This window comes from Stegostoma tigrinum, chromosome 9 (genome assembly GCF_030684315.1).
Source record: "Stegostoma tigrinum isolate sSteTig4 chromosome 9, sSteTig4.hap1, whole genome shotgun sequence".
Lineage (NCBI taxonomy): Eukaryota > Metazoa > Chordata > Chondrichthyes > Orectolobiformes > Stegostomatidae > Stegostoma > Stegostoma tigrinum.
In genome coordinates, this window is record NC_081362.1 from 19,630,483 (window position 1) to 19,654,330 (window position 23,848).

General features: G+C 40.7%; 1 protein-coding gene across 3 annotated transcripts; it reads right to left on the reverse strand.

Moving 5' to 3' along the window:
- Positions 1-1,362: 1,362 nt before the first annotated feature.
- LOC125454637 (visual system homeobox 1-like) lies at positions 1,363-23,602 on the reverse strand. 3 transcript variants are annotated; one of them, XR_009446126.1, is made up of 6 exons: positions 23,155-23,602; positions 20,883-20,964; positions 18,036-18,159; positions 17,448-17,628; positions 4,602-4,710; positions 1,363-1,494 (listed from the first exon to the last, which is right to left on the reverse strand). XR_009446126.1 is itself a non-coding variant. In XM_059648388.1 (5 exons), exons 1-5 carry the CDS (start codon positions 23,552-23,554, stop codon positions 4,688-4,690), a joined length of 810 nt encoding a protein of 269 aa, XP_059504371.1. In that variant the 5' UTR covers positions 23,555-23,602; the 3' UTR covers positions 4,356-4,687. The 3 variants fall into 3 exon arrangements, 2 of the variants coding, with proteins under 2 accessions (XP_059504371.1, XP_048391571.1); XM_059648388.1 differs by lacking the exon at positions 1,363-1,494 and having other exon boundaries at positions 4,356-4,710; XM_048535614.1 differs by lacking the exons at positions 1,363-1,494; positions 4,602-4,710 and adding an exon at positions 7,128-9,375.
- Between the last annotated feature and the right edge of the window lie 246 nt (positions 23,603-23,848).

Below are 23,848 nucleotides of genomic sequence, written 5' to 3' on the forward strand. Positions count from 1 at the left end.
GAAGTAGGGATGTTGGCACAATGTTCAGCACCATTTGTGACTCCTCAGATATTGAAGCAGACTATGTTTAAGTGTGGCACAATCTGGATAATATCCAGGCTTGGGCTGACAAGTGGCAAGTGACATTCACACCACATAAATGCTAGACTATGACCATCACTCATAAGGGACAATCTAACCACCACCTTTTGGCGTTCAATGGTGTTGCCATCATTGAATCCCACATTATTGACATCCTGGGGGTTACCGTTGACTAGAAACTCAATTTCATTTGCCACATAAACACAGTAGCTACAAAAGCAGGTCAGAAGCTAGGAATACTGTGGCGAGCAACTCACCACCACCTTCTCCTAGATAAATAGGGATCGGCAATAAATGCTGGCCAGACAGCATTGCTGACATCCCACAAAAATGAATAAATGTACTTGGTAAACACTAGAGGACCAAACCAGGATCTTCTAAGGGAATCAACTTTATTTTTTAGAGTTCATTGAATGAAGAAGTAGGATTTCCTACTATGATGCCTATTACAAGTTGTTAATTTGGAGAGGGTGCAAATGAGATTTACTAAAATGGCACCAGAGTTATGGAACTTCAGTTGTGTGGAGAAACACAAGGCGTGGAAAATGTTTTCTTTATAACTTAGCAAATTAAGGGGATCTTTAATAGAGATGTTCCAAATTACATGAGTTTTGATCAGGGTAACTAAAAAGAGATTCTGTCCACAAGCAGGTAAATTGGTAATCAACAGTTGGCAAAACAACTAAAGAAAAGAGCGTAACACATTGCGCAAAATGCATCATGATCTGGGAAGCAGTGCCTCAGAAGATGTACAAGCAGATTTAATAGTAACTTGCAATGGGAATTGAATGTATATTTAAAGTGGAAATATTTGCAGGACCACAGGGTAAGTGGACTAGGGTAAATTGATTCACCATTTTAAAGAGCCAGCACCAATACAATAGGGTGAATGCCTCTTTGGGTATTGTAAGATCCTAATGTTATTTTTAATTCCTGCATTCCTTATAGCATTATTATCTTCACAAATACAATCAATGGCATTCTATAAACTCATCCACAATTACGATCTAAAAACATTGCAATGTTGTAATGAAAAAGCAAAGCACATTTACTCTGAATTGAAAGTTTATTCTGCATCACACATCTAAAACATCTGAATAATTACAGGTGGAAAAGAGATAATATATGAAGTTTTATATAGCAATACAGCAAAAGTGCTTTCTGACAAAGATGACAGGGCTAAGACTATTAGTGGAAAACAGTAACAGTTCCACAGAATTCTTTCTATTTGCCAAAGAATGCCTTACACTTTATATTCTTAAGAATGTTCATCCTGTAGCCAGAGTCATTTCCACAATTATACACTATGTTAGAGAAATCTTTATGGCTTATTGAGCATTTTGTGTTTTACTTACATATAATTCAAGGTATGTTTTGGGCACCAATAGACAACCAGGCCTACAGTGGACACAGCTGTACAAAAGAAGCACAAGGAATGCTGAATTTGTTTCAGATTTCCAGCATCCGCAATACTTTGCCTTTATTCAATTATACAAAATGCTAACTAGAAAGGAAAGTCTCTAGATTTCAGCTGCTCGTGTGCTGAAGGTGTACTGTAAATCCAAAGATAGTCACATCCTAATCCAAGCCAGTCCAAGGTTTATGCTGCTTACTTCAGGTATTTAATACTAGATGGTTCTAGATGCAACCAATCTAATCAAAGGCCTCCATGAAGGATATGTGCTGTAATTATACCTATTTGTACCATTAGAACCTGAGCAAAATTCTCCAATTTCTTCTAGATATGTTCTTGACCAACAGGATTCAGTCTGTCATTCCTGTGCTGCCTCTTTGGAAGGCCTATCCAATTAGATTCACTATCTCTGTACTTTCCTATAGACCCTGTAGAAAAATATTGCATATCAGTCCCTTGCAGCATCTTTAAAGGGATTCTTTCTAGATTTATAATACCGATTACCATATCGAGACCAGTGCTATCCCTTCAGCTGTCAACTTCAACCAGCATTCACACCATTCTGTCCCTGAGTTTTTTTCCCATGGTCACCAGATTGTGGGATATCAGCCTGACATAAAGCCACATCAACTCTCCAGCCATGAGAAGGTAAGAATTTCTCATGCTTCCGTAAAATTAAAACGCCTCATCAGGATTTGGATGTCACTGGCAGGCTAGCATTTATTGTCCATGCTATCCTGGACAATAATGGTGGTAGTGGTGAGCTACCTTCCTAAACTAAAACAATGCATTTGTTGTAGGTATATCTACCATCCTGTTCCAGAATTTTGAGGCAGCAACAGTAAACAAATGGTGATGTAGCTCCGAGTCAGGATGGTGAGTGGCTTGGAGGCAAACTTGCAGGTGTTTCCATACACTTGCTGCCTTTGTCCTTTTTGCTGGAGGACAGACTTTGGGGAATCATAGGAGCTTTTCTAGCAATCTCCCTTACTGAATCTCGTTACTGAATTCCCAGCTTCTGACTTGCTGTTGTAGCTGCAATATTTGTATGGCTAATCCATTTCAGTTTGTAATTAATGATAATTCCCCAGGAATATGATAGTGGAGAATTCTGCAATGGTACGGACATTGAATTTCAGGGAGAAATTGTTTTATCTTGCTTGTTGGATATGGACATCGGCTGGGTATTTTGTAGCATGAATATTGTGCAGGTCTTGTTGAATGTGCTGACAATTGCACAATCATCAGCATTGTGCAACATCCCAAACCTTGACATTACAACCAGTGCAGGTGATATAGACAAGTTGCCGTCTCACTTAAAGGTTTGCCAACTGGAGTTGGGTGTATTTCTGCCGGCTTTGACACATGATCTCCCACAATCAACCTTGATGCTGCAACATTCCTGTTGTCATTGTTGCCCAACATCTCCAGACCAATTGGAAAGTGAGCAATGTTTTCACTACCTATTTGAATAATTTTTGACTGTCAGTAAAACAGCCTTTTTTCTTTAAAAACCATGGATGCTGCAGATCAGAAACAAAAACAGAAATTGCTAGAAAAGCTCAGCAGGTCTGGCAGAACTGAGAGAGTAGTAAGGGAATGGAACGCTTTGCCTGCAATGGTTGTAGATTCACCAACTTTAGGTACATTTAAGTCGTCATTGGATGAGCATATGGACGTACATGGAATAGTGTAGGTTAGATGGGCTTGAGATAGGTATGACAGGTCGGCACAACATCGAGGGCCGAAGGGCCTGTACTGTGCTGTAATGTTCTATGTTCTAACTTCTGAGGAAGAGTCACTCGACCAGAAGCATTAACTCTGATTTCTCCCCACAGATGCCAGACCTGCTGAGCTTTTCCAGCAATTTCTGTTTTTGTTTCAACCTTTTTTTTTCTTCATTTGTTTGTACAATATGATAGGCATTGGTAAGACCAGAATTTGTTGTCCATCTGTAATTGGTTTTGAGAAGCTGTTATCTCAAACTCCCGCAGCCCATCTACTGCAGCTATACTTACAGTGAAAGCATTTAGAATTTTGATCTATCAGAAGTGAAGGCACAGTGATGTGGTTTCAAGTCAGGATGGAGAGTGACTTGGAAGGGAACTTATTGGTAATGAAGTTTCCTTTTGTCAGCTGCCCCTATCCTTCTAGGTGGTTGGGGTTGTGGTTTTAGAAGTTGCTACCAAAGAATATCTGGTGAGTTGCGGCAGTGCAACTTGAGATGATACACACGGATGGTGGGGAGACTGAATGCTTAAAGTAGCAGATTGGGAGCAAATCAAGGGGATTGCTTTGTCCTGGATAATGATGATGATGATGTTCTTGAAAGTTATTGGAGTTATACTCATCCAGTAAATGGAGACTATTTCATCAGACTCCTGGTGTGTACCACGTAGTGGATGAACAGACTTTGGGGAGTCAAATGATGACATAATTGCTACAGAATTGGTAGTCTCTGGCCTCCCATCTCCAATATGTTTAATAACTGAAGTATGCTGTTCAAAGGAAAGTTCCCTTTATCTGAATGACACTATGTTTGAATCTTTGGTGGAGCCATATTGAGAAGATTAATTTTCAATTCCTGGTAACTCCAGGATAGTTCTGAAAGATTATTCAATCTTCTCACTTAAATTTATGAGATTATCAATGGCTACCTATTTAAAAACACAATAAATTTATAAAAGCTTGCATTTGCTTGTGAATTCTTATCCCTTTTTCTTCTCAAGGTGACAGAATGCTCTTCTGCAATGATAGGCATATTGCCACATTTTTGTATGATAAATGTTTCACCTGTCCAAAGACTGGTAACTGCCACTATCAGTCATTGGATGCAGTGGACCACTTAAAACTGGGCTATTGATGTAATGATATTGACACTTCTTTCCCCATCTTAGACTGGCCAGGATGCACTGTGGCAAAGTGTCAAGGCTTCTTCAATAATGCTTCCCACGCCTGTGAAATTCACCATCAAACAGGGCAATCAGTGTATAGAATCACTGTCATCTCCATCCTTTCTCACAAGTTATATGCCTTCCTGATAAAAGTAACATATTGTCAATGCTAGAAATTTGAAACAGATACAGATAATGCTGGAGAAACTCACCAGGTCTGGTTGCATCTATGGAGAGAGAAACAGAGTTGATGTTTCAAGTCCAATATGACTCTTCTTCAGAACTGAAAGAGCGGAGGTTACCATGAAGCAGTCGCCCAGTCTGAATTGTAAAGGAGATTGCAATATGAGCAGGGAATACAGTGGACTAGTTTAAACTATGTACAAGTAAAACACAGCTTCGCTCCAATGGTGTGATTGTGGGCCTTGGACAGTGAGAAGGGAGGAGGTGAATGAGCAAGTGTTAGACCTTTGGCAATTGCATGTAATGATGCTGTGTGGGAGTGAGAAAGTGTTAGGTGTGAGGGAGGAATGGACCAGGGTGTGAAAGGTTCCTGGAGAATACTAATAGTGGTGGGGAGGGGAAGATGTGTTTGGTGATAGCATTCTGGTAGAAGTGTCAAAAATAGGGGAGGATGATCCTTTGAATATGGATATTAGTGGAGTGGGAAATGAGGACAAGGGGAACCCTATCTGGGAAGGAGACGATGGGTTAGAGCAGACATGAGAGAAATGGGCCAGGCGTGGCTGAGGGCCATGTCAATTACCATGGTGGGAAGTTTGTTGACGATAAAGGAGGATATGTTCGAGGCCATCTGGTGGAAGGTATCATCATCAGAACAGATGCGATACAGACAGAGAAACTGGGAGAAAGGATTGGAATCCTTGCAGACATACATCCAATCCAATCTTAAGAATGACCCTGAACTTACAGCTGCTTGCTATTTGAATAAAATCCCCTTGCTGTCATGCTAACATTTGGTCTTAGGCCTGCTGCAATGTTCCGTTGAAGCATAACTCAAGTTCGAGGAGCAATACCTCATTTTCTGCTTAGGCACTTTACGGCCTGTAGTTCTCAATATTGGATTCGACAACTTTGGAGCTTGACTGCACATGTCTGTTCTCCACTTATTTTACATGCTTCATCACAACTACTCTCAGGTCTGAAGAAGTCATATTGGACTTAAAACATTAGCTGTGTGTCTCTCTCCGCAGATGTCACCAGATACACCATCTGTACTTGGACGTAGTAATATTAGCATATTATTATTACTGGACATGTAATATTAGCAAATTTGCTGATGACACAAAGTTGGGTGGCAGTGTGAAATGTGAGGAGGATGTTATTAGAATACAGGGTGATTTGGACAGGCTTGGTGAGTGGACGGATGCATGGCAGATGCAGTTTAATGTGGATAAATGTGTGGTTATACACTTTGGTGGCAAGAACAGGAAGGCAGATTACTATCTCAATGGAGTCAAGTTAGGTAAAGGGGAAGCACAACGAGACCTAGGTGTTCTTGTACATCAGTCAATGAAAGCAAGCATGCAGGTACAGCAGGTAGTGAAGAAAGCTAATAGCATGCTGGCCTTCATCACAAGAGGAATTGAGTATAGGAGCAAAGAGGTCCTTCTGCAGCTGTACAGGGCCCTGGTGAGACCGCACCTGGAGTATTGTGTGCAGTTTTGGTCTCCCAATTTGAGGAAGGACATCCTTGCGATTGAGGGAGTGCAGCATAGGTTCACAAGGTCAATTCCCGGAATGGCGGGACTATCATATGTTGAAAGATTGGAGCGACTGGGCTTGTATACTCTTGAGTTTAGAAGGATGAGAAGGGATCTGATTGAGACATATAAGATTATTAAGGGATTAGACACTGTGGAGGCAGGAAGCATGTTTCCGCTGATGGGTGAGTCCAGGACCAGAGGACACAGTTTAAAAATAAGGGGTAAGCCATTTAGAACAGAGTTGAGGGAAAAATTCTTCACCCAGAGAGTTGTGGATATATGGAATGCTCTGCCCCAGAAGGCAGTGGAGGCCAACTCTCTGGATGCTTTCAAGAAAGAGATAGACAGAGCTCTTAAAGATAGTGGAATCAAGGGTTATGGGGATAAGGCAGGAACAGGATACTGATTGTGGATGATCAGCCATGATCATAATGAATGGTGGTGCTGGCTCGAAGGGCTGAATGGCCTACTCCAGCACCTATTGTCTATTGTCTATAATGTGTCATTCCTCATTGCCACTGTTCCAAAATCCTTGAATGCTCTATCATCAGCACAGTTGGTGCCATTAGTGTTTCATCACATAGATTATAATGGTTCAAGAAGGAGATGCTCCACCATCTTTTAAAGGACAAGTATTGATGGATAATAAATGCAGGCCTTGTCAATATTCCCCTACATCTACAGAATTTATTAAAAGAAATACTACGACCAATGGGATATCCTGGGAAAGTCAGAAGCTGACCATGTGATAGAGGTCTCAGTCAAGCCTGTTTGTCGTCCATCCATCTCTCCATTTCTTGAAAATGCCTCAGTGGGCAGAACAATCTTTAGGATTTTGACTTTCAGCAAAACTTTAGTAGGACGCCACTTATAGGAATGACATACAATAATGTGGATATCCATTTTTTGTCAAAACAAAGACAAGGTAGCAAAATTATTAAAATAGATTGAATTTATCAAGTCTTGAGCATCACACAAGTATTCAACACATAACCAAATCTAAAAGTCATTTATAATTGTATAAAAAATCTTTAAAGAGACATAGCAATATGTTATTTTCAACACTTTTAAGGTTAGTTGCTTGTTGGTTTGTTTGCAAATTGGACTAATGGTGTTGATGTTTGAAACAGGAATTGCTGCAAAAGATTTTAGGATTGGATATGGTTTTGAGCTGTTTTAAAACTTTGTGTATTCTCTACAATTGAAGTAAATTGAATCTTATTCAGCACATTTAAACTACTGACTGGTTGAAAGTATGCTACAAGGCTGTAAAACAATCCTGATTTAAATGTATTCAAAATCTTGCTTATTCTTTGTGAGATATCAAAACCCAGAAATTGTATTACACCCCAGCACTCTCGTATTTCCCAGTGCATAACACAAATAAGTCATTTATAACTGCTGCATACTGTCTTACATCAGCTATATATTATCCATTGAATAACACATTAAAGAATCCATATATTACATAGTACAACTCTCAAACCCGATCGATCATTTGGTTAAACCATGGCTGATCTGTATCTTAAATACTATCTATTCACCTTTTATGTGTAACTTTCAATATTTCTGCCTAACAAAAATCTATTTCACTCATTTTTTAAATCTAAAATTAGCTGATCCCAACAGATTTTTGAGGGAGAAAGCTCCAGATTTTCATTACCCATTGTTGAAAGTGCTTTCTGACATTAAAATGGCCTAACACTGATTTTATAGATATGCCATATGTTCTGAACTCTCCCACAGAGGAAATGGTTTCTCTCCAAATCCTCTTTCAAATCATTTAATAATCTAAAACATCTTTAAACACATTACCCATGATCTAATACACTACAGCATCTGTGCATTGCCCTCTACAATCATCCCTGCTCCCATGCAATACAATTTCATAACACCTCCAGCCGTACAATTTTTTTTTGCATGACACACAATATACTGTGCATTAACTTCCATCTGACACAGTACATACTACCATTTGTATACAATTCTCAACTCTATGCCCCAGCCCATAATGTGCCCTCTGCTGAACATATCATAGCCTGTGCACTCCATTTGGTGTAACACATACCAGTCTACTATTGCTTCCCTGGTAATACACCACAGACTATACACAGCACACTGTGCCTGTTACATTTGAGTTGAAAATTCACTCTACTTTTTACTCTTATTGTAACACAATTAAAGAAATTCTTTTTCCAATGCCTTTTCTTTTGCAATCTTTTCTCTTTCTCCTACCCTTTCTTTCTCCAGAAGCCATTTTCCAACAAGGTCAATTGAGATATAACATGCTTTCAGTATTCTGCCATCACAACTCCTCACTCAACAGCATGGACATACCTAAGATAAACTTAAGGTGATGCTGTCTTCCTGAGGAATGACTTGAGTTTAACCTTACTTCATTATTGCTCCTATTCATCAGAGATTGAGACCTTTTTTACATAGGTTACTGGCTACACCTCCTACCATTGTAATGAACAATTCACTCATGCACTCATGTGTGTCCTCTTTGTGGAGCCTAGGCTATTACTCTTTTAATATGTGTAATTTTTCATTTGAGTTTACTGTGTATTTGCAGCTGCCAGTTACCATTTACATCACATCTTCCATGTTGAAAGTCATGTATTTCCATATGGACTGGGATCACCCCTTTCCATTCACAGGGGGTAAAGTTATCAGTAAGAGGAGGTCTAGCCATGATATTTTCAATCCTGTGTACATTTCCATTGGAATACCCTGCTTTTCTTCTTACATTTATTAGGAACAAACTATGATGCTAATTGTTGGTCATTATTTTAATAACCGACAAATTAATAGCAGCTCAATAAGGGAGGTAAATTAGTGATCATCCTCTTTTGTTGTGGCCATCCATGCATTTTCATTGCCGTAGGAATCAGTGTTAAAATGGGATGAGTGCAGTTTCTCAATGGGAAGACTGTTCTCCCATCCTGAACCTCATTTGTTGTCACAACAGCTTTCTGATTATTTTAATTTTTCTTCAGTCTTCTGTGTCTGACTTCCATATTGGACCACCCTGAAATGCAATGTTTTGAACCGTTGTCCTTGTTCAGTAGTTTTTCTGTGCTGGAAAGGTCTAAAGCCATGTCATCATCTTCAGATGTAGTGTCACAGTTTGTTGCAGGCATCTGGTCTGTGCCACCCTCAGTCTGTGATGCCTGTGAACTGCTCTCCATACAATCATCTCCTACAGTTGCTTCACTTTTAGTTTTCAATGTTGAGTCAACAGATTTTTTATGCATTCCTAGATTTTAATTAAAGGTTGGTTAGTGATGCCCAACTTGTTTGTTCTTTATTTTACTCTCTTTTCCTGCATATTTCTGTTTTCTTATTCTAATTAATTTTGGTGGATAGTGGAACAACTCAAACAGTAGGCCTCTTACTTACTAACTGTAGCATTTATGCAGTACACAGTGTTTGGGCTTTGTAAAAGCTTTCTATAAAAATGCTATTCACTTATTCCAATTCCCCTCCCCTTTCTCCCAAGCACTGGAAATGTTTATTTTCCAGTCTATATTCAGTTAAATCCTGAAAACCACACAGAATAAGTTGACAAATAACAGCCTAATGATCATATTAAGTTTCCACAAACATTTAAAATTAATACACAATGATATTGTATGATATTGCAATTGTGTTTCTCCACTGTACTGGTGAATATAATTCAGGAGCTTCCTTATTTACCAAATTGCAAGTGTTCAGAATAAAGAAATGGGATTGCAAAACCTTAAGTACGTAAATCGCAATGCAAATTTTAAATATAAAATACAAATATAAATATAGTTTATCTGGTTGGTGGTCTGGTATGGGTCTGCTGAAATTATCACCCTTCATGCATTAATGACAATAAACTAAGAAACATAGGACCAGCATTGTCAAATTCAAAACATGGGGTACAGGCACATAGTTCCTCAAAAATGGCACAACGGGTAAAAGGCATAGAAAGAGTTTGATACACTTGCCTTCCTTGGTCAGAGCACTGAGTACCAGAGTTGGGACATCATGTTACAGCTGTACACATTATAGGTAAGACCAGATTTTGCGTACAGCATACAAGTCTGGTTGGCTTGCTATATGAAAGATGTTATTAAACTGGAAAGGGTGCAAAAGAGATTTACAAGGATATTACCGAGAATTGGGAGTTTGAGTTATAAGGAGAAGCTGGATAGGCTGAGAACTTTTCTCAGAAGTATCAGAAGCTGAAAAGGTGATCTTATAGGGGTTTATAAAATCATGAGGGGCATAGATAAGGTGAATAGCAAAGGTCTTTTCCCCAGTGTGGTGGAGTCCAAAACTAGAGGGTTTAGGTTTAATGTGAGAGGGGAAAGATTTAAAAGGGACCCGAGGGGCAACTTTTTCGCACAGAGGGTGGTGCACATACAGAGTGAACTGCCAGAGGAAGTGGTAGAAGTGAGTGCAATTACAACATTTAAAAGACATTTGGACAGGTACATGAATTGCAGGTGTTTAGAGGAATATAGGCCAAATGCAGACAGATGGGACTAGTTCAGTTTAGGAAACCTGTTGGGCATGGACAAGTTGGGCCAAAGGGTCTGTTCCATACTGTATGATTCTATGGGTATCCCTTCAGCCCTTCAAGTCTATTGCACCATTCAATAAGATCATGATTGCTCTGGTTGTGGACTTTACTCCACTTTCCTATCTGGCCCATTGCCCTTGACTCCCTTATCATTCAAAACTCCTTCTAATGCTGCCTCAAATCAAGTCAATGTCCCATGCCTTCACTGTCTTCTGAGTCAGTAAGAGGCTCATGTTGAAAAGGCTATGCCTGGATGATCAGTTAGTTGTGAATTAAGTTCACGTGAGAATGTGATGAAAAAGAGACAGAGATGCTTTAAATCAGTGTTTTTACAACTAGTAAAGTGTGTTAAGCATTAATCAGATTCATTAGTACTAGTAAGGTTTATCAATAGCTGTAATGTTTATGAAGTAAGGTAAAGTAAAGTTAATAAAAGTAAACCAAAGTAATATATAATATAAGGGAAATAAAATTAGGGTGTGACGTGGTAGCTTGATCATGGAAAATGCATGCCCTGTAGTCTGTGGGGAAAATATGGATACTATTGCTGACTTAGATGATACATGTGTGGGAAGCGTCACCAGCTGCAGAATTTTGTTGTCTGGTTTTTGGAGCTAGAGCAGCAGCTAGAGTCACTGTGGAGCTTTCACAAGGCTGACAGCTATATTGGTAGCACATTCAGAGAGTTAGTCACACCATTTGCCAGGAGCATAGCATCGAGAGGAGAACGAATCACTGCCAGGCAGTCCAAGAGAACTAGGCAGGTTCTGAAGTCTCGCTTGTTAATTGTTTTTTTTGGGTGATCCTCTGAGGGTGTGATTCCACAGTGAAATGCAGTCAGAGCTATGTGCATACAGCTTGGATGCTTTAGCTGTACAGGAAGAGAGGAAGAAGAGAGAAAAAGCTGATAACACCGACCCAGGCAGGAACATTATTGTGAAGAAGATACAAGGAGGGTGCAAAAAGACTTTGACAGGCTAAGGTGAAGGGGCTAGAACTTGGCAGATGAAATATAATGTTAAGTAATTCACTTTTGTAGAAAATAAACAGAAAGGCAAAATATTTCTTAAAGGGTGAGAGGTTAGAAACAGTGGGAGTCGAAAAGGACCAGAGCATCATGTTTAGCATGAAGCAATTGAGAAACCAAATGGTATGTTGACCCTAACTGCAAGGGGATTTAAAAGATGTCTTATTGCAGTTGTATACAGCCTTGATGAGACCTGACTTGGCATATTGAGTACAGTTTTGGTTGCTTTATCTAATGAAGGATATCCTTGATATGGAGGGAATGATGCAATATACTTTCACCAAATTAATCCCTAGAATGGCAGAATTGCATTAAGAGAACAGTGACTTAAAATGGCGTGCAAAAGCTGGGCACTTCAGGGAGTTAAACGGAGAAAGAGAAAAAAGTGATCTGTTGCTTTTGCCAAAACTTTTTCAGCTTCTAGGAATTGACTCTTGCTGTGCTACAGGAGAAGAAGTCAGTTAATTGGTGAGTATCCAACAAGTGATTAACCTTTTTTCCTATTCCTAAGACTCAAAAAAATATATTTTCAGCCAGGGGTGAATGAGAGAGCATAAAAGGCACTGACAGAGAGGCGTACCTGCAGTAACACCAACAGTAGAGTGAAATCGTGTATCACAGCATGACATGAGTGCAGGGAAAGCAGCTGATTCATGAGCAGAACTGGTGAACATTTCCAGTTTTTAAAGTTAAAGTAAGATCTTTACTGTATGTTTGGATCTCTAGGCTTTTTTCACTTTTTTCTTGAAAATAGCTTGTTATGTACAAGATTGTAACTAGTGCAAAAAAATTACAATAAACTGTAAAGAGCAGGCATTCTCCAAGTGAGGCAGGACGAGTGGTATGTTGCTGCTGCAGCATGTGGGAGGTACCGGATGCCGAGATGATCAAGAGCGAACACATCTGTGTTAAGCGTTCGAAGCTCAAGGAACTTTGGATCCAGTTTGAACTGGAGTCCAACATTGCAGCACATCAGGGAGAAAGAAAATTATCAAGACAACTTATTCCAGGATGCAGTCACACCCCTCAGATTATGTTATTCAAATTTGATCTGTGATCAGAGACAACAGGATGTTATGTATTACGAGGAATTCGAGGAGGCTTGTCCCCTGTGATTGTCCAACAGTTACGAGATCCTTGTAAATATGTGGCAGACAGCAGGTCTGCAAGGAGGATGACTGACAATGTGAGTGTAGCGCTGTGGAACATGGTAGGGGAGGAAATAGAAAAGTAGTTGTAGTAAGAAACAGTATAATTAGGGGGATAAATACTGTCCTGTGTAGCTGTGCTTAAGTCCCAAAAACTATGTTGCATGTCTGGTGCCAGGGTTAAAGACATCTCAGGCTGGAGAGAAATTTGGAGTGGGTCGGGAGCAGTTGTAGTTGTCTGCTCCACGTTGGTGTCAATGGCATTGATAGGAATAGAAAGGAGGTTCTACTGTAGGAATTTGAATAGTTATGAGCTAAATTGAAAAGCAGAACATTCAAGGTAACAAACTCGGGATTGCTACCTGAGCAAACGGGCATAAGGTAAATAAAGTCAAGGAGTTAAGTGCATGGTTCAAAGATGGCTCTGGGAGAAGTGGGTTCAGTCACTAGGGCTCTGACACTAGGATTGGGATAGAGGTAGCTGTTCTGACGGTGTGGGCTTCACTTAAATCTTGCTAGGACCAGTGCCTTGGCCAATCAAATATCTAAAGGGATAAAGAGGGCTTTAAACTAAATGGGGGTCAGTTCATGGGAAGCTGACAAAGCAAATGGATATAGCAATGTTGCATAGCAACAAATTAGGTAAAGATATCCAGAGTGGAACAGGAAATGACACAGTGCACAAACATCGAAAAATAGCAAAATATAGACTAATACATAATGAGGCAAGTTTTTAATAAACAATTTCAGAGTAAAAGATCTTCTAGGGAGCAGTGACCATAATATGGTAAGATGTAACATTCAGTTTGAGAATGAGAAACCTGAATTGGAAACAATTACACAAAACTTAAATAAGGGTATTTACAAAGCAACGAGGGCAGAATTGGTTAAAGTGGGCAGGAAAAGGAATTTTAACGGAAAATATGGGTTATGGACAATGACAGATATTTAAGAAAGTAGTTCATAATTCACAACAAAGATATACCCTAGTGAGGAAAAAGGATCTCAGGAAGGGGGATAAACCAATCATGGTTAATCAAAGGGGTTAAGAATAGTTTTAAATTGGAAGTAAAAGCACACAATGTAGCAAAGATAATTGGTAGGCCAGAGAATTGAAGTTTTAAAAGCCAACAAAACATAACCAAAAACAAGGGATAAAATAAACTTTGAGGGTAAACTATCAAGTGCTATAAAATAGACATTAAGAGCTTCGTTAAATGTATAAAAAGGCCGAAGTGAACATAGGTCCTTCAGAGAAGACGACTGGGGAATTAATAATGGGGCAAACACAAAATGATAAAGGTGTTGAATAAAAACTTTGCATCAATCTTTGCATCAACCGTAGATGGAAATGGGCATAAGCAAAGGGAGAAAAAAATACAATAAGTGTCACGTGGGAACAGGTATTAAATGGTGAACCCGGGGCATGAAAGGCTGATAGGCCACCTTGATTTGATGTGTTACATCCTAGGATATTAAAGTAAGTAGCTAAAGAGATAGCAGAAGCACCAGTAGAATCTTCCAAGACTCCTTAGATTCTGGAAAAATCCAGAGCATTAGAAAACTGCCAATGTAACATTCTTATTCAAAAACAAATGAAGACAAAACATAGAAAACCAAAGTCTAGTTAGCTTAATATCTGTCACTGAGAAAATGTTAATTTATTATAAAGGATGCACAATAACAGAACATTTAGAAGTACATAATATAATCAAGCAGAGTCAATATGATTTTGTGAAAGGGAAGTCAGGCCTGATAGATGTACCAGAAATCTTTGAGAAGGTAACAAGCAGTGTAGATAAAGAGGAATCTGTTCTTGTAATATGTTTGGATTTCCAAAAGATGTTCAATCAGGCCCCACTTATAACGCTTCTTAATAAGAGTCCTGCTGTTGTAAGCAGTATATTAGCGTGGATTGAGGATAGGATGACTAATAGAAGCCACAGTTAGGAAATGGGAACATATTCAGAATGGCAATCTGTAAATATTGGATTGCCACAGGGATATGGCCACAATTATTTACAATATTCATAAACTGTTTGGGTGGCAAAGTATATGTACCATTGCCATGTTTGCAGATAACACAAAAGTAGATAGGAAGAGAAGTGGTGAGGATGAAACAAAGAGACTACAGTGGAATCAAGACAGGTTAAGTGAGTGCACAAATACTTGGCCAATGGAATATGTGGTAAATGTGAGATTATGCACTTTGACAAGCAGAATAGATGAACTGAATATTGTTTTTCTTATAAAGGTAGGGAGAAGTAGAGCTTGGTGAAGGACTACAGAAAGCTGCAGCACTGAAGGATTTGGTATTCTTGTGATTGGATCATAGCATACAAGTTCAGTAAGTAATAGGGAAGGCAAACATACTGTTGGCCTTTATTTCAAAGGTAATGAAGTATAAAAGTAGAAAGGTCTTGCTAAACCTATACAGGACACTAGTTAGATCGCGCCTGGCATACTGTGAACAGTTTTGGGCCCCCTATCTAATCAAGGAATGCTCGCATTTGAGGCCATCCAGAGACGGTCACCAGGTTGACCAGAGGAATGGAAGGATTTCCTTATGAGAAGAGGTTGAATAGGTTGGGCTTGTACTCATCAGAGCTTAGAAGAATGAGAGGCTATTTTATTGAAAAAGATAAGATTCTTAGGGGGCACGACAGAATGGATGTGGAGAGGTTGTCCCCCATTGTAGCAGAGTCTTGGACTAAAGTGCATAACGTCACAGTAAGTGGACCACCTTCTAACACAGGGATGAGAAGAAATTTCTTCTCTCAGAGAGTACTGAATCTGTGCAATTCTTTACCACAAAAGGCTGTATAGGCTGTGTCCTAGAGAATATTCAAAGCTCAGACTTTATTCAGTAAGGTATTGAAGGCTCATGGGCTGAAGGCAGGAAAGTGGAGTTGAGGATTATCAGAGATAGTAGCAACTGCAGATGCTGGAGAATCTGAGATAACAAGGTGTCGGGCTGGATGAACACAACAGGCCAAGCAGCATCAGAGGAGCAGGAAGGCTGATGTTTCAGGCCTAGATCCTACTTCAGAAAATGAAGAAGGGTCTGAAGAAGGGACTAGGCCTGAAACATCAGCCTTCCTGCTCCTCTGATGCTTCTTGGCCTGCTCTATTGAGGATTATCACATCAGCTACGATTTTTTTGAATGACAATACAAATTTGATTGGCCACGCATGCTACTTCTGTTCCTACATTTCATAGTGGTAAAGTTGTTTTAAGAAAGAGAGGTCACCTCATTGAAACTTACAACACTTTTACAGGATGACTGTAGATAAGATCTTTCCCCTTGCTAATGAGTCTAAATCTACGGATAATAATCCCTCGAGAAGAGGCAGACTAATTGAGTCTGAGGTGAGGAGGAAATTTTTCATTCAGTGGGCAATGAATCTTTGGAATTCGAAGAGAACTGTGGAAACTCAATCACTGAGGATGTTCAAGACAGAATTCAATTGATTTCCAGAGACTAATTACATCAAGTGATACAGAGAGAGTGCAGGAAAATAGCATTGAGGTAGATGACTGCCATGATCTAACTTGATGGTGGAGTGGGCTTGACAGGCTGAATAGCCAAGCCTGTTCTTATGTTTCTTATCTTTCAAAAATATTGCCTCTCATTCTTCTAAACTCCAATGGGTGTAGGTCCACCTTGTTCGATCTTTTTAACTTCAGTAAGGATTAAACTAGTGTCCTGCATAGTTTTAGCAAGACCTTTCTACTTTTATACTTCATTACCTTTGAAATAAAGCTCTAGTTAGGCCCCATTTAGAATACTGTGCCCAATTTTGGGCCCCACACCTCAGGAAGGACATACTAGCCCTGCAGCGTGTCCAGCGGAGATTCACACGGATGTGCCCTGGAATGGTAGGTTTAACGTACGATGAACGGCTGAGGATCCTGGGATTGTATTCATTAGAGTTTAGAAGGTTGAGGGGAGATCTAATAGAAACTTACAAGATAATGTACGGCTTAGAAGGGGTGGACACTGGGAAGTTGTTTCCGTTAGGCGGGGAGACTAGGACCTGTGGGCACAGCCTTAGAATTAGAGGGGGTAAATTTAAAACAGAAATGAGGAGACATTTCTTCAGCCAGAGAGTGGTGGGCCTGTGGAATTCATTGCCACGGAGCGCAGTGGAGGCCGGGACGTTAAATGTCTTCAAGGCAGAGATTGATAAATTCTTGATCTCACAAGAAATTAGGAGCTACGGGGAGAGTGCACCGAAGTGGAGTTGAAATGCCCATCAGCCATGATTAAATGGCGGAGTGGACTTGATGGGCCGAATGGCCTTACTTCCACACCCATGTCTTATGGTCTTAAGCAATTGGCAATTGTAGGGAGCTTGTACAGAGGATGTATAAGGTTTTTGCTGGCATTTAAAAAGATATCAGAATGGTAATGGGGTGAAATTTGTCTTAAGTGATATGACAAAATGGGTAGTAGCAAATTAGCATATGCTTTTACACCATGCTCCGTTTTCTTCTCTAACACGTGAGACAGGTGGATAATTAATTTTCACCAGCTTGTGCAGTTTTGTGTCCCTCTCCCCTCCTGCCTCATTGACCCCAATAATCTTTAATTGCTTACCAAGCAGCCAGGGGGCACAAGATCCTACCAAACCATTTTTGCCAGAGTTAAGTATGGATTCAGGCAATGGAATGGAGTGCCGGACCATAGCACCATACAGTCCATACTCGGCCATCACACTGCTCCTGCCCCAGCATTTCTCCCGCTTCCTCCACTTTGCTCTTCGATTCTGAAACCACACCTGGTGGGATATGGGATGGACAAACTTTATCAACAAACTCAAAACATTCATTGCTACTGTACCTTGGCCTCCTCCCATTGTCTTGGATATCAATGAGATGTTGCCTCGGTTCACTCTACTTGACATTGAGCAGAGGTCAGATAGGGCTGTGATTTAAAGTCTTATCTGAAAGATGGTGCTTCTTATAGTGCAGCACTATTTAGATTTCTAGGGTGTAAATCTGGATTTTGTCTTCAAGTCTATGCAGTATGACTTGAACTTACAACTTTCAGACTTTACATTTTTGACCTCCAAATAATTAGCATGAAATAGTCACACCAAATTAGATCACATCTGAGATTTTACATGAATATGGGAAGTCCCAGTAACTTCCCTTCAGAATGGTACATGATGGCCTGTGAAAATACCTGTATTCGGTCTTCAGCGAGCTCTGTCTTCATTGCTAACATTTCTCTTGCATATACATCTGGGTAATGAGCCTCATTAAACGATTTCTCCAGTTCCTCCAACTGGTGAGTTGTGAACACAGTTCTGTGGCAATCAAAGAGCAGACATATATTGCTCACAAGCAACAAAGAATGTAATCTTGCTTATACAGCACCTTTTAAAACCTCAGAATTTCCCATTACACTTGAAGGCTAATTAACTCATTTTAAAGCACCATCAGTATTGTAGTTTAAAACAGAAACAGGAAGAGGCCATTAGGTATACAAGTGTACACCACCATTTGACTAGATTATAACTGATCTGCGTCTCAAATTCATTCCTTGAATTTGATTCATGATCAATTGATACTCTTAATCAATAAAAATACACATTCATGCACAGATTCTTCAACACAACACTTCCAAAGAAGATTGGTGTAAGAATAAAATTGGCCTTGGGTCAAAACATGATAGTGGACTGCCCACTCTTGTTGCTACATGATCCATTGAAATCAACAATGAAAGAATATCAAGTGCTGAGTAAAATGTGTTGCAAATTTGTCATCAGTTGTTTTACACTGTCTTCCAAGACCAGTTTCACCCAATTAAAAGTCATTTCACAAAAATCCAAACACAGTTCAAATGTCAGGGAATGGGATGTTAATTACATCATACAGTTGTTAAACAGCATTAATATGACATTGTTTTGTTTTTATGCTACTGGGACTTGTCCTATTCATTAAACATCAGCATGTTAGCCTATGATTCTAATGATGACTCCTGTAAAAGAAAATGTATCACTTTGCAACAGCCTTTTTATTTTGCTTGCGACATAATCAGATGATCAAAATGGCAACATTCCCCAAAACAACAATTCCTTTTTAAAAACTCACAAGAACATGGGAACAACAATAAGCCATTCAGCCCATCATGCCTATCTCACCATTGTAGATTATGGCTGATCATCTCCTCAATGCCACTTCCTCCTGCACTAGCTCCATATCCCTTAATATCATAGTCTCCAGAAACCCATCAAGTTTTGTCTTGAAACTGCTCAATGGTTTTTTTTAAGGCCCTCTAGGCTAGGGAATTCCAAAGATTGAGCAATGTTTTGATGTAGAAATTCCTCCTGATATCAATTAGAAATGGCCTTCCCATTATGATGAGACCAGGTCCCTGTACAGGATTGGCTAAAGTGCTAAAATGTTCGATGATATTCAACAGCTGCATAACCTTCAATGAGTCCTCTGAACATTCCTGTACGTGCCAAAGACAGCACAATCAATGTGTATTTCTGTAGTTGTTTTTCTTTACTTGCTGTTTGTTACACTGTATAAGACGGAGTTTTGTTCCAAGTCACTGGACCTCACGTCAGGCCAGGAGTGCGAACGGTGTCAGGAACCTAAGCTTCCAGACCAGCAATCGATCGAGGGGTCCCCGACAGGCAGAAGGGCATGAGGCTTTTTTTTTTAAACTTTCTTTCTATTCTTTTTATCTACTTTAATAAATATTCAGGTTTTTTTTCTTTTTTTATTTACTTAAATATGAACATTTATTAAATTTATGTTGTTGAGTCTTTTAACTATATTTAAACAAATCCAAAATAACCATTTGGATATACTCTGTGATCCAAGACAGACCCAGAGTCAGCAGCCAGGGAAACATTTTACCTAATCCACTCTGTCACGTTCTCTAAGAATTTCATAAGCTTCCATGAGATCACCTGTCATTGCATGAAACTCTAGAGAATGCAGATCTGTTTCATATTGCCTATTTCAAGTCACCTCAGTGTGTGTGTATATATATATATATATATATAAAAGCAATTCTCAACACAATATATCTCCTGAGATTTCAAACATTTTAACCTACAATCCTTTTTATTGGGATTGAAAAAGAAGTGACCTGTGTTGACATTAACCCATTTCTATCAGTCTAAACCTAAAAGACTGCACACAGCAGCAACAAGTTCATTGTAATTTATCAACAAATTAAAACAATTCAAATGCTTTGGTATCTTGTGCATGTGGGCAGGTTCACACCTGGTACTTGGTGTTGACCAGTTATGGGTCGCAAGTTAAATCAGCTGACCTGACATGTATGGATGCCAGTACACCTAAATCATTGACCACAGCCAGTGTGCAGAGTCACTGCTTTATGGTGTTTAAGTAAGGTTAAACTGTGTTTGAGTTTGCATTCTGTGATTCTGTTCATTAAGTTTTAGAGGTCTACAGCATGGAAACAGGTTCTTTGGTCCATTTAGTTTGCACCGGTCAAAAATCTAACTAGTCTACCTTCATTTTCCAGCACTGAGCCCATAGCCTTGTATACTTTGGCATCATAAGTGTACACCTATACACTTCTTCAATGTTATGAAGGTTTCTGCCTATACTTAATAAATAATCATTGAATTCTAAATTGTCACCACTCCCTGAGTGAAAGAAATTTGTCTCACACCTCTTCTAAACCTCCTGCCCCTTACCTTGAATCAATGCTCCCTGGTCATTGATCCTTTACTGGGCAGCAATCAGAAAATGGGCACTGAATCTAACTGTACCAATCTGATTTTCAAGGACTATAATCTGAAATGCGTTGAGTCTGGTGCTGTCCTGATCTCATCATGAGCCCAGAATTGGGATGTTTCAATTAGACATTTATATACCACAATTACGTACCCATTTGGTGCAACATGCTGTGGTAGCCCCTTCACCTGAGGTGCAGGCAAAACATAAATGCGAAAGGTGCTAATGCAGTGCCCTTCCAGGGTGCACCTCATCACAATCTCCATTCACTCAGGATGTCTTTTTTTTAAACAGAGCCTACACATACCTGTGCCGCCTCTTCTTTCTTTTCACCAGCGATGCTGCTGAATTCTTCAAGTCACTGCGATCACACAATGTGTTCTCATCATCTGGTGCCAGGGAACAGATTAGACCACAGTCACTTTTATAGCCACCAAACCCAAATCAGCCAACATGAAAAGAACATTGCTGATGCTGGAGCTCTAAGTGTCCTCATGATCAAACCTGATTTAGCAGAATAGGGTGGTTTAACAAAAGAATATGTTATTGGATCAGATTTAGAACACTTCCCACATATGGAATCACACAAAGTAGATCAAGAATGAGCTTACATCTGTTTCTGGAACGGGTCACGAGCTGAGACCAAAAGCTGAGGGGCACCACTTTACATTAGGCATGAGTCAGCAGGAATCTGTCCACAGTGTGCTGGAGGGATTTTCTGGCCCAAATTGCAAATATGCCTTCCTTATCTTGGAGAGGGATTTGAACTGGGCGTTTCTGGCTCAGAGGAAGATACACTACCCATTGCACCACAGGATTTCCATGTTACTGTACTAGTAATCCAAAAATCATTGATCCTTGTCCTGGCAGTCTGAGGACTTGCCATTTGAAAAGAAAATGCTGATCAGTGAAAGTGATGATGTTATTAAGAACCCAGCCAGCTATGTGCTTTAGAGAGAGCAGCCTTCTGGTTTTACCCGTCTGATCCTATATAAGTCAGTTCCACACCAACGTGATTGCTCTCTGAGATGACCTGGCACAGCCAGAGATGGATAGTCAATACCTTGCCTACATCCCGAAAATGAAAAAAGAATAATTGATTTTAAATAACAACATTTTTACATCAATAAGTTACATAATCGTCATGCCTTTTTTAAATCTTGCGAATCATGACGACTTGGAACTTTTTTTTGTTACTGTTGAGAATAAAAGTTTACAAGGAAGCCAACTTTCACGGCCAGGACTAAAACGGAACACAACGAGCCAATTGCTTGCTGCCGTAGGCTGCACTGTTTCAATGGCAAGTCGCCCAGGGAAGGGACAGCGGGTCCCTCTGCAGACTGCAGTCAGGAGCAGGTGATGTACAAACAGGCGGCAATGTAACTAATCCCCAGCGCTCCTCAAGTAAACAGCGGGGTACTCGCTTTTCAAATAGTTCCCACTTCCTTCACGGATACGAAACTCCCCACCTCCATTATGTGTCCTTTTCAATTTTTTGAAATCACATGCTGCATTTAACTTCAACTTTAAATGCTTCGTTGTCAACGAGTAAGTTGAAATTATAAATCTACAATTAAGTAGAAAAAGTAATATAGACAATTCAAATTTTTTTTAAAAGTTAAAAATAGACCGTGGGGCCCGTACTATATGCAATGAGCAGAAACAACCATACAATGCAGATGCCTCTAAACCAACCTTAATCTATATTGACCATCACCGTTCTAGTCTAGTTTCTGCAGCCCTTCAAGGTCAGTTTGATCCTCAGGACCGCCTGCTCCACCGATTCGCTTTTGAATCACGCTGTAATAAAGTCCAACATTTGTTGGAAACAGTAAGCTGACTGTTGCAATGCCAACCTGAGGATTGCCTCACTAATTGCCAACTGCAAAGTTGCAGAATTCTCCCCATGAAACGGAGACATAGATGAGGTGTGTAACGGAAGAGACTAAAATAACTCAGGACAACTCCGTGAGAGGATGCTGTGCCAATCTGCGGAGACCTCGCCAAACCCGCTGGGTAGTGTTGGAGACCCAAAGCCCAGGAGAGAGTTTATGTCAGGAACCATTGATCTTGTCAGCCCACCTTACTCTGGCTTCAGGCTTTGTTTACAATGTTTCCCTGTTTTTCTTAAAACTGAGAGAATTGCAGGGATCCAGTTCGATATGAAAAATGCTTCAAAGGCAACAGACTCTTAACTGAAGCCAAAAACAGCTTTCACTGACCCCAGGATGTTCCAAAACAAACAGCAAACTACATTCCAAACACGGTCACCGTTTGAAAAGGGCATCCAACCTGCGCACAGCAAGATCCCACAACAACACCAAGGAGACAAGAGGCTGGGTTAACTGTTTTAGTAATGCTAGGCACCCAACTTACGCACAGCAAGATCCCACTATCAATAACAACGAGGCTGGAGGCTGGGTTAACTGAGTGATGCTGGCGTTGAGTTCCAGGGAAGTTAAACGACGTTGGGGGGGTGGGGAACTTGCATCCTTACAGAGCTGGGGAAACAGGAGGAGGGTGTGGGGTGAGGAATGGGTGCAATGTCGGCTCGGTCACACACTGTAGCTGGCTTTTACCGGAGTTGTGGAGCGGCTGGTAGCTGTCCAACAGGGCGACCCCCCGGAGTAGAGGCATGCGACCGGGCAGGGCTGATAGAGCGTCCAGGAGAGAGGCTCCGGGCGGCCGGAAAGCGCTGAGCGAGCGCCTGCACAGCAGCCCCAGGCCGGCGGTGAGCATCGGCGGCGGTTCCCTCGGTGGCTGGGGGGCAAGTGGAGGAGGAGGGGGGGGTGGAGGAGGTTGGTCTGACGGTGCCCCCGAGTGGCCGGACTCACTACTGCTACTGCTATCCAGTCCCAGCAGCTCCGTGATGGCAAAACCCCGGCAGCGGCTGCTCTTCTCGGGCTCTTTGCTCCCAGCCAGCAAACTGGCTGCAAGGGATCTGCAGACAGCCTCCGAGCTCCCCTCTGTCCCGGGCATGGCCCTTCCTTCCTCTCTCTCTCTGACTGTCACTCTCTCCCAGCACACCTTCCCACTTTAACCATCCCGCTGTGAACAGACAGGGTTTTTCTATCTGCCCTTCGCCCGGCAGGACGCTTCCCAGATCCAATCAGCGAGAAGACAGCCTTCCCCATCAACGCCCCACCCCACACACCCAACACCAGCAACCCCCCCCCCCCCCACATCTACTGCCCCACCTAACACAGACCCCACTCCAAAGCTAAGACTTTACTCCCCTCCCTCCCCAGACACACAGACACCAATCGGATATAG

Excerpts from the sequence above, each read along its gene's own strand:
- LOC125454637 (XM_048535614.1), bottom strand. The coding sequence starts at position 23,554 with ATGCCCGGGACAGAGGGGAGCTCGGAGGCTGTCTGCAGATCCCTTGCA. Across the intron at positions 20,965-23,154 it reads CCAGCCGCTCCACAACTCCG|ATGATGAGAACACATTGTGT; the intron begins GTAAAAGCCAGC and ends CCCTGGCACCAG. Across the intron at positions 18,160-20,882 it reads AGAAAGAAGAGGCGGCACAG|AACTGTGTTCACAACTCACC; the intron begins GTATGTGTAGGC and ends TGATTGCCACAG.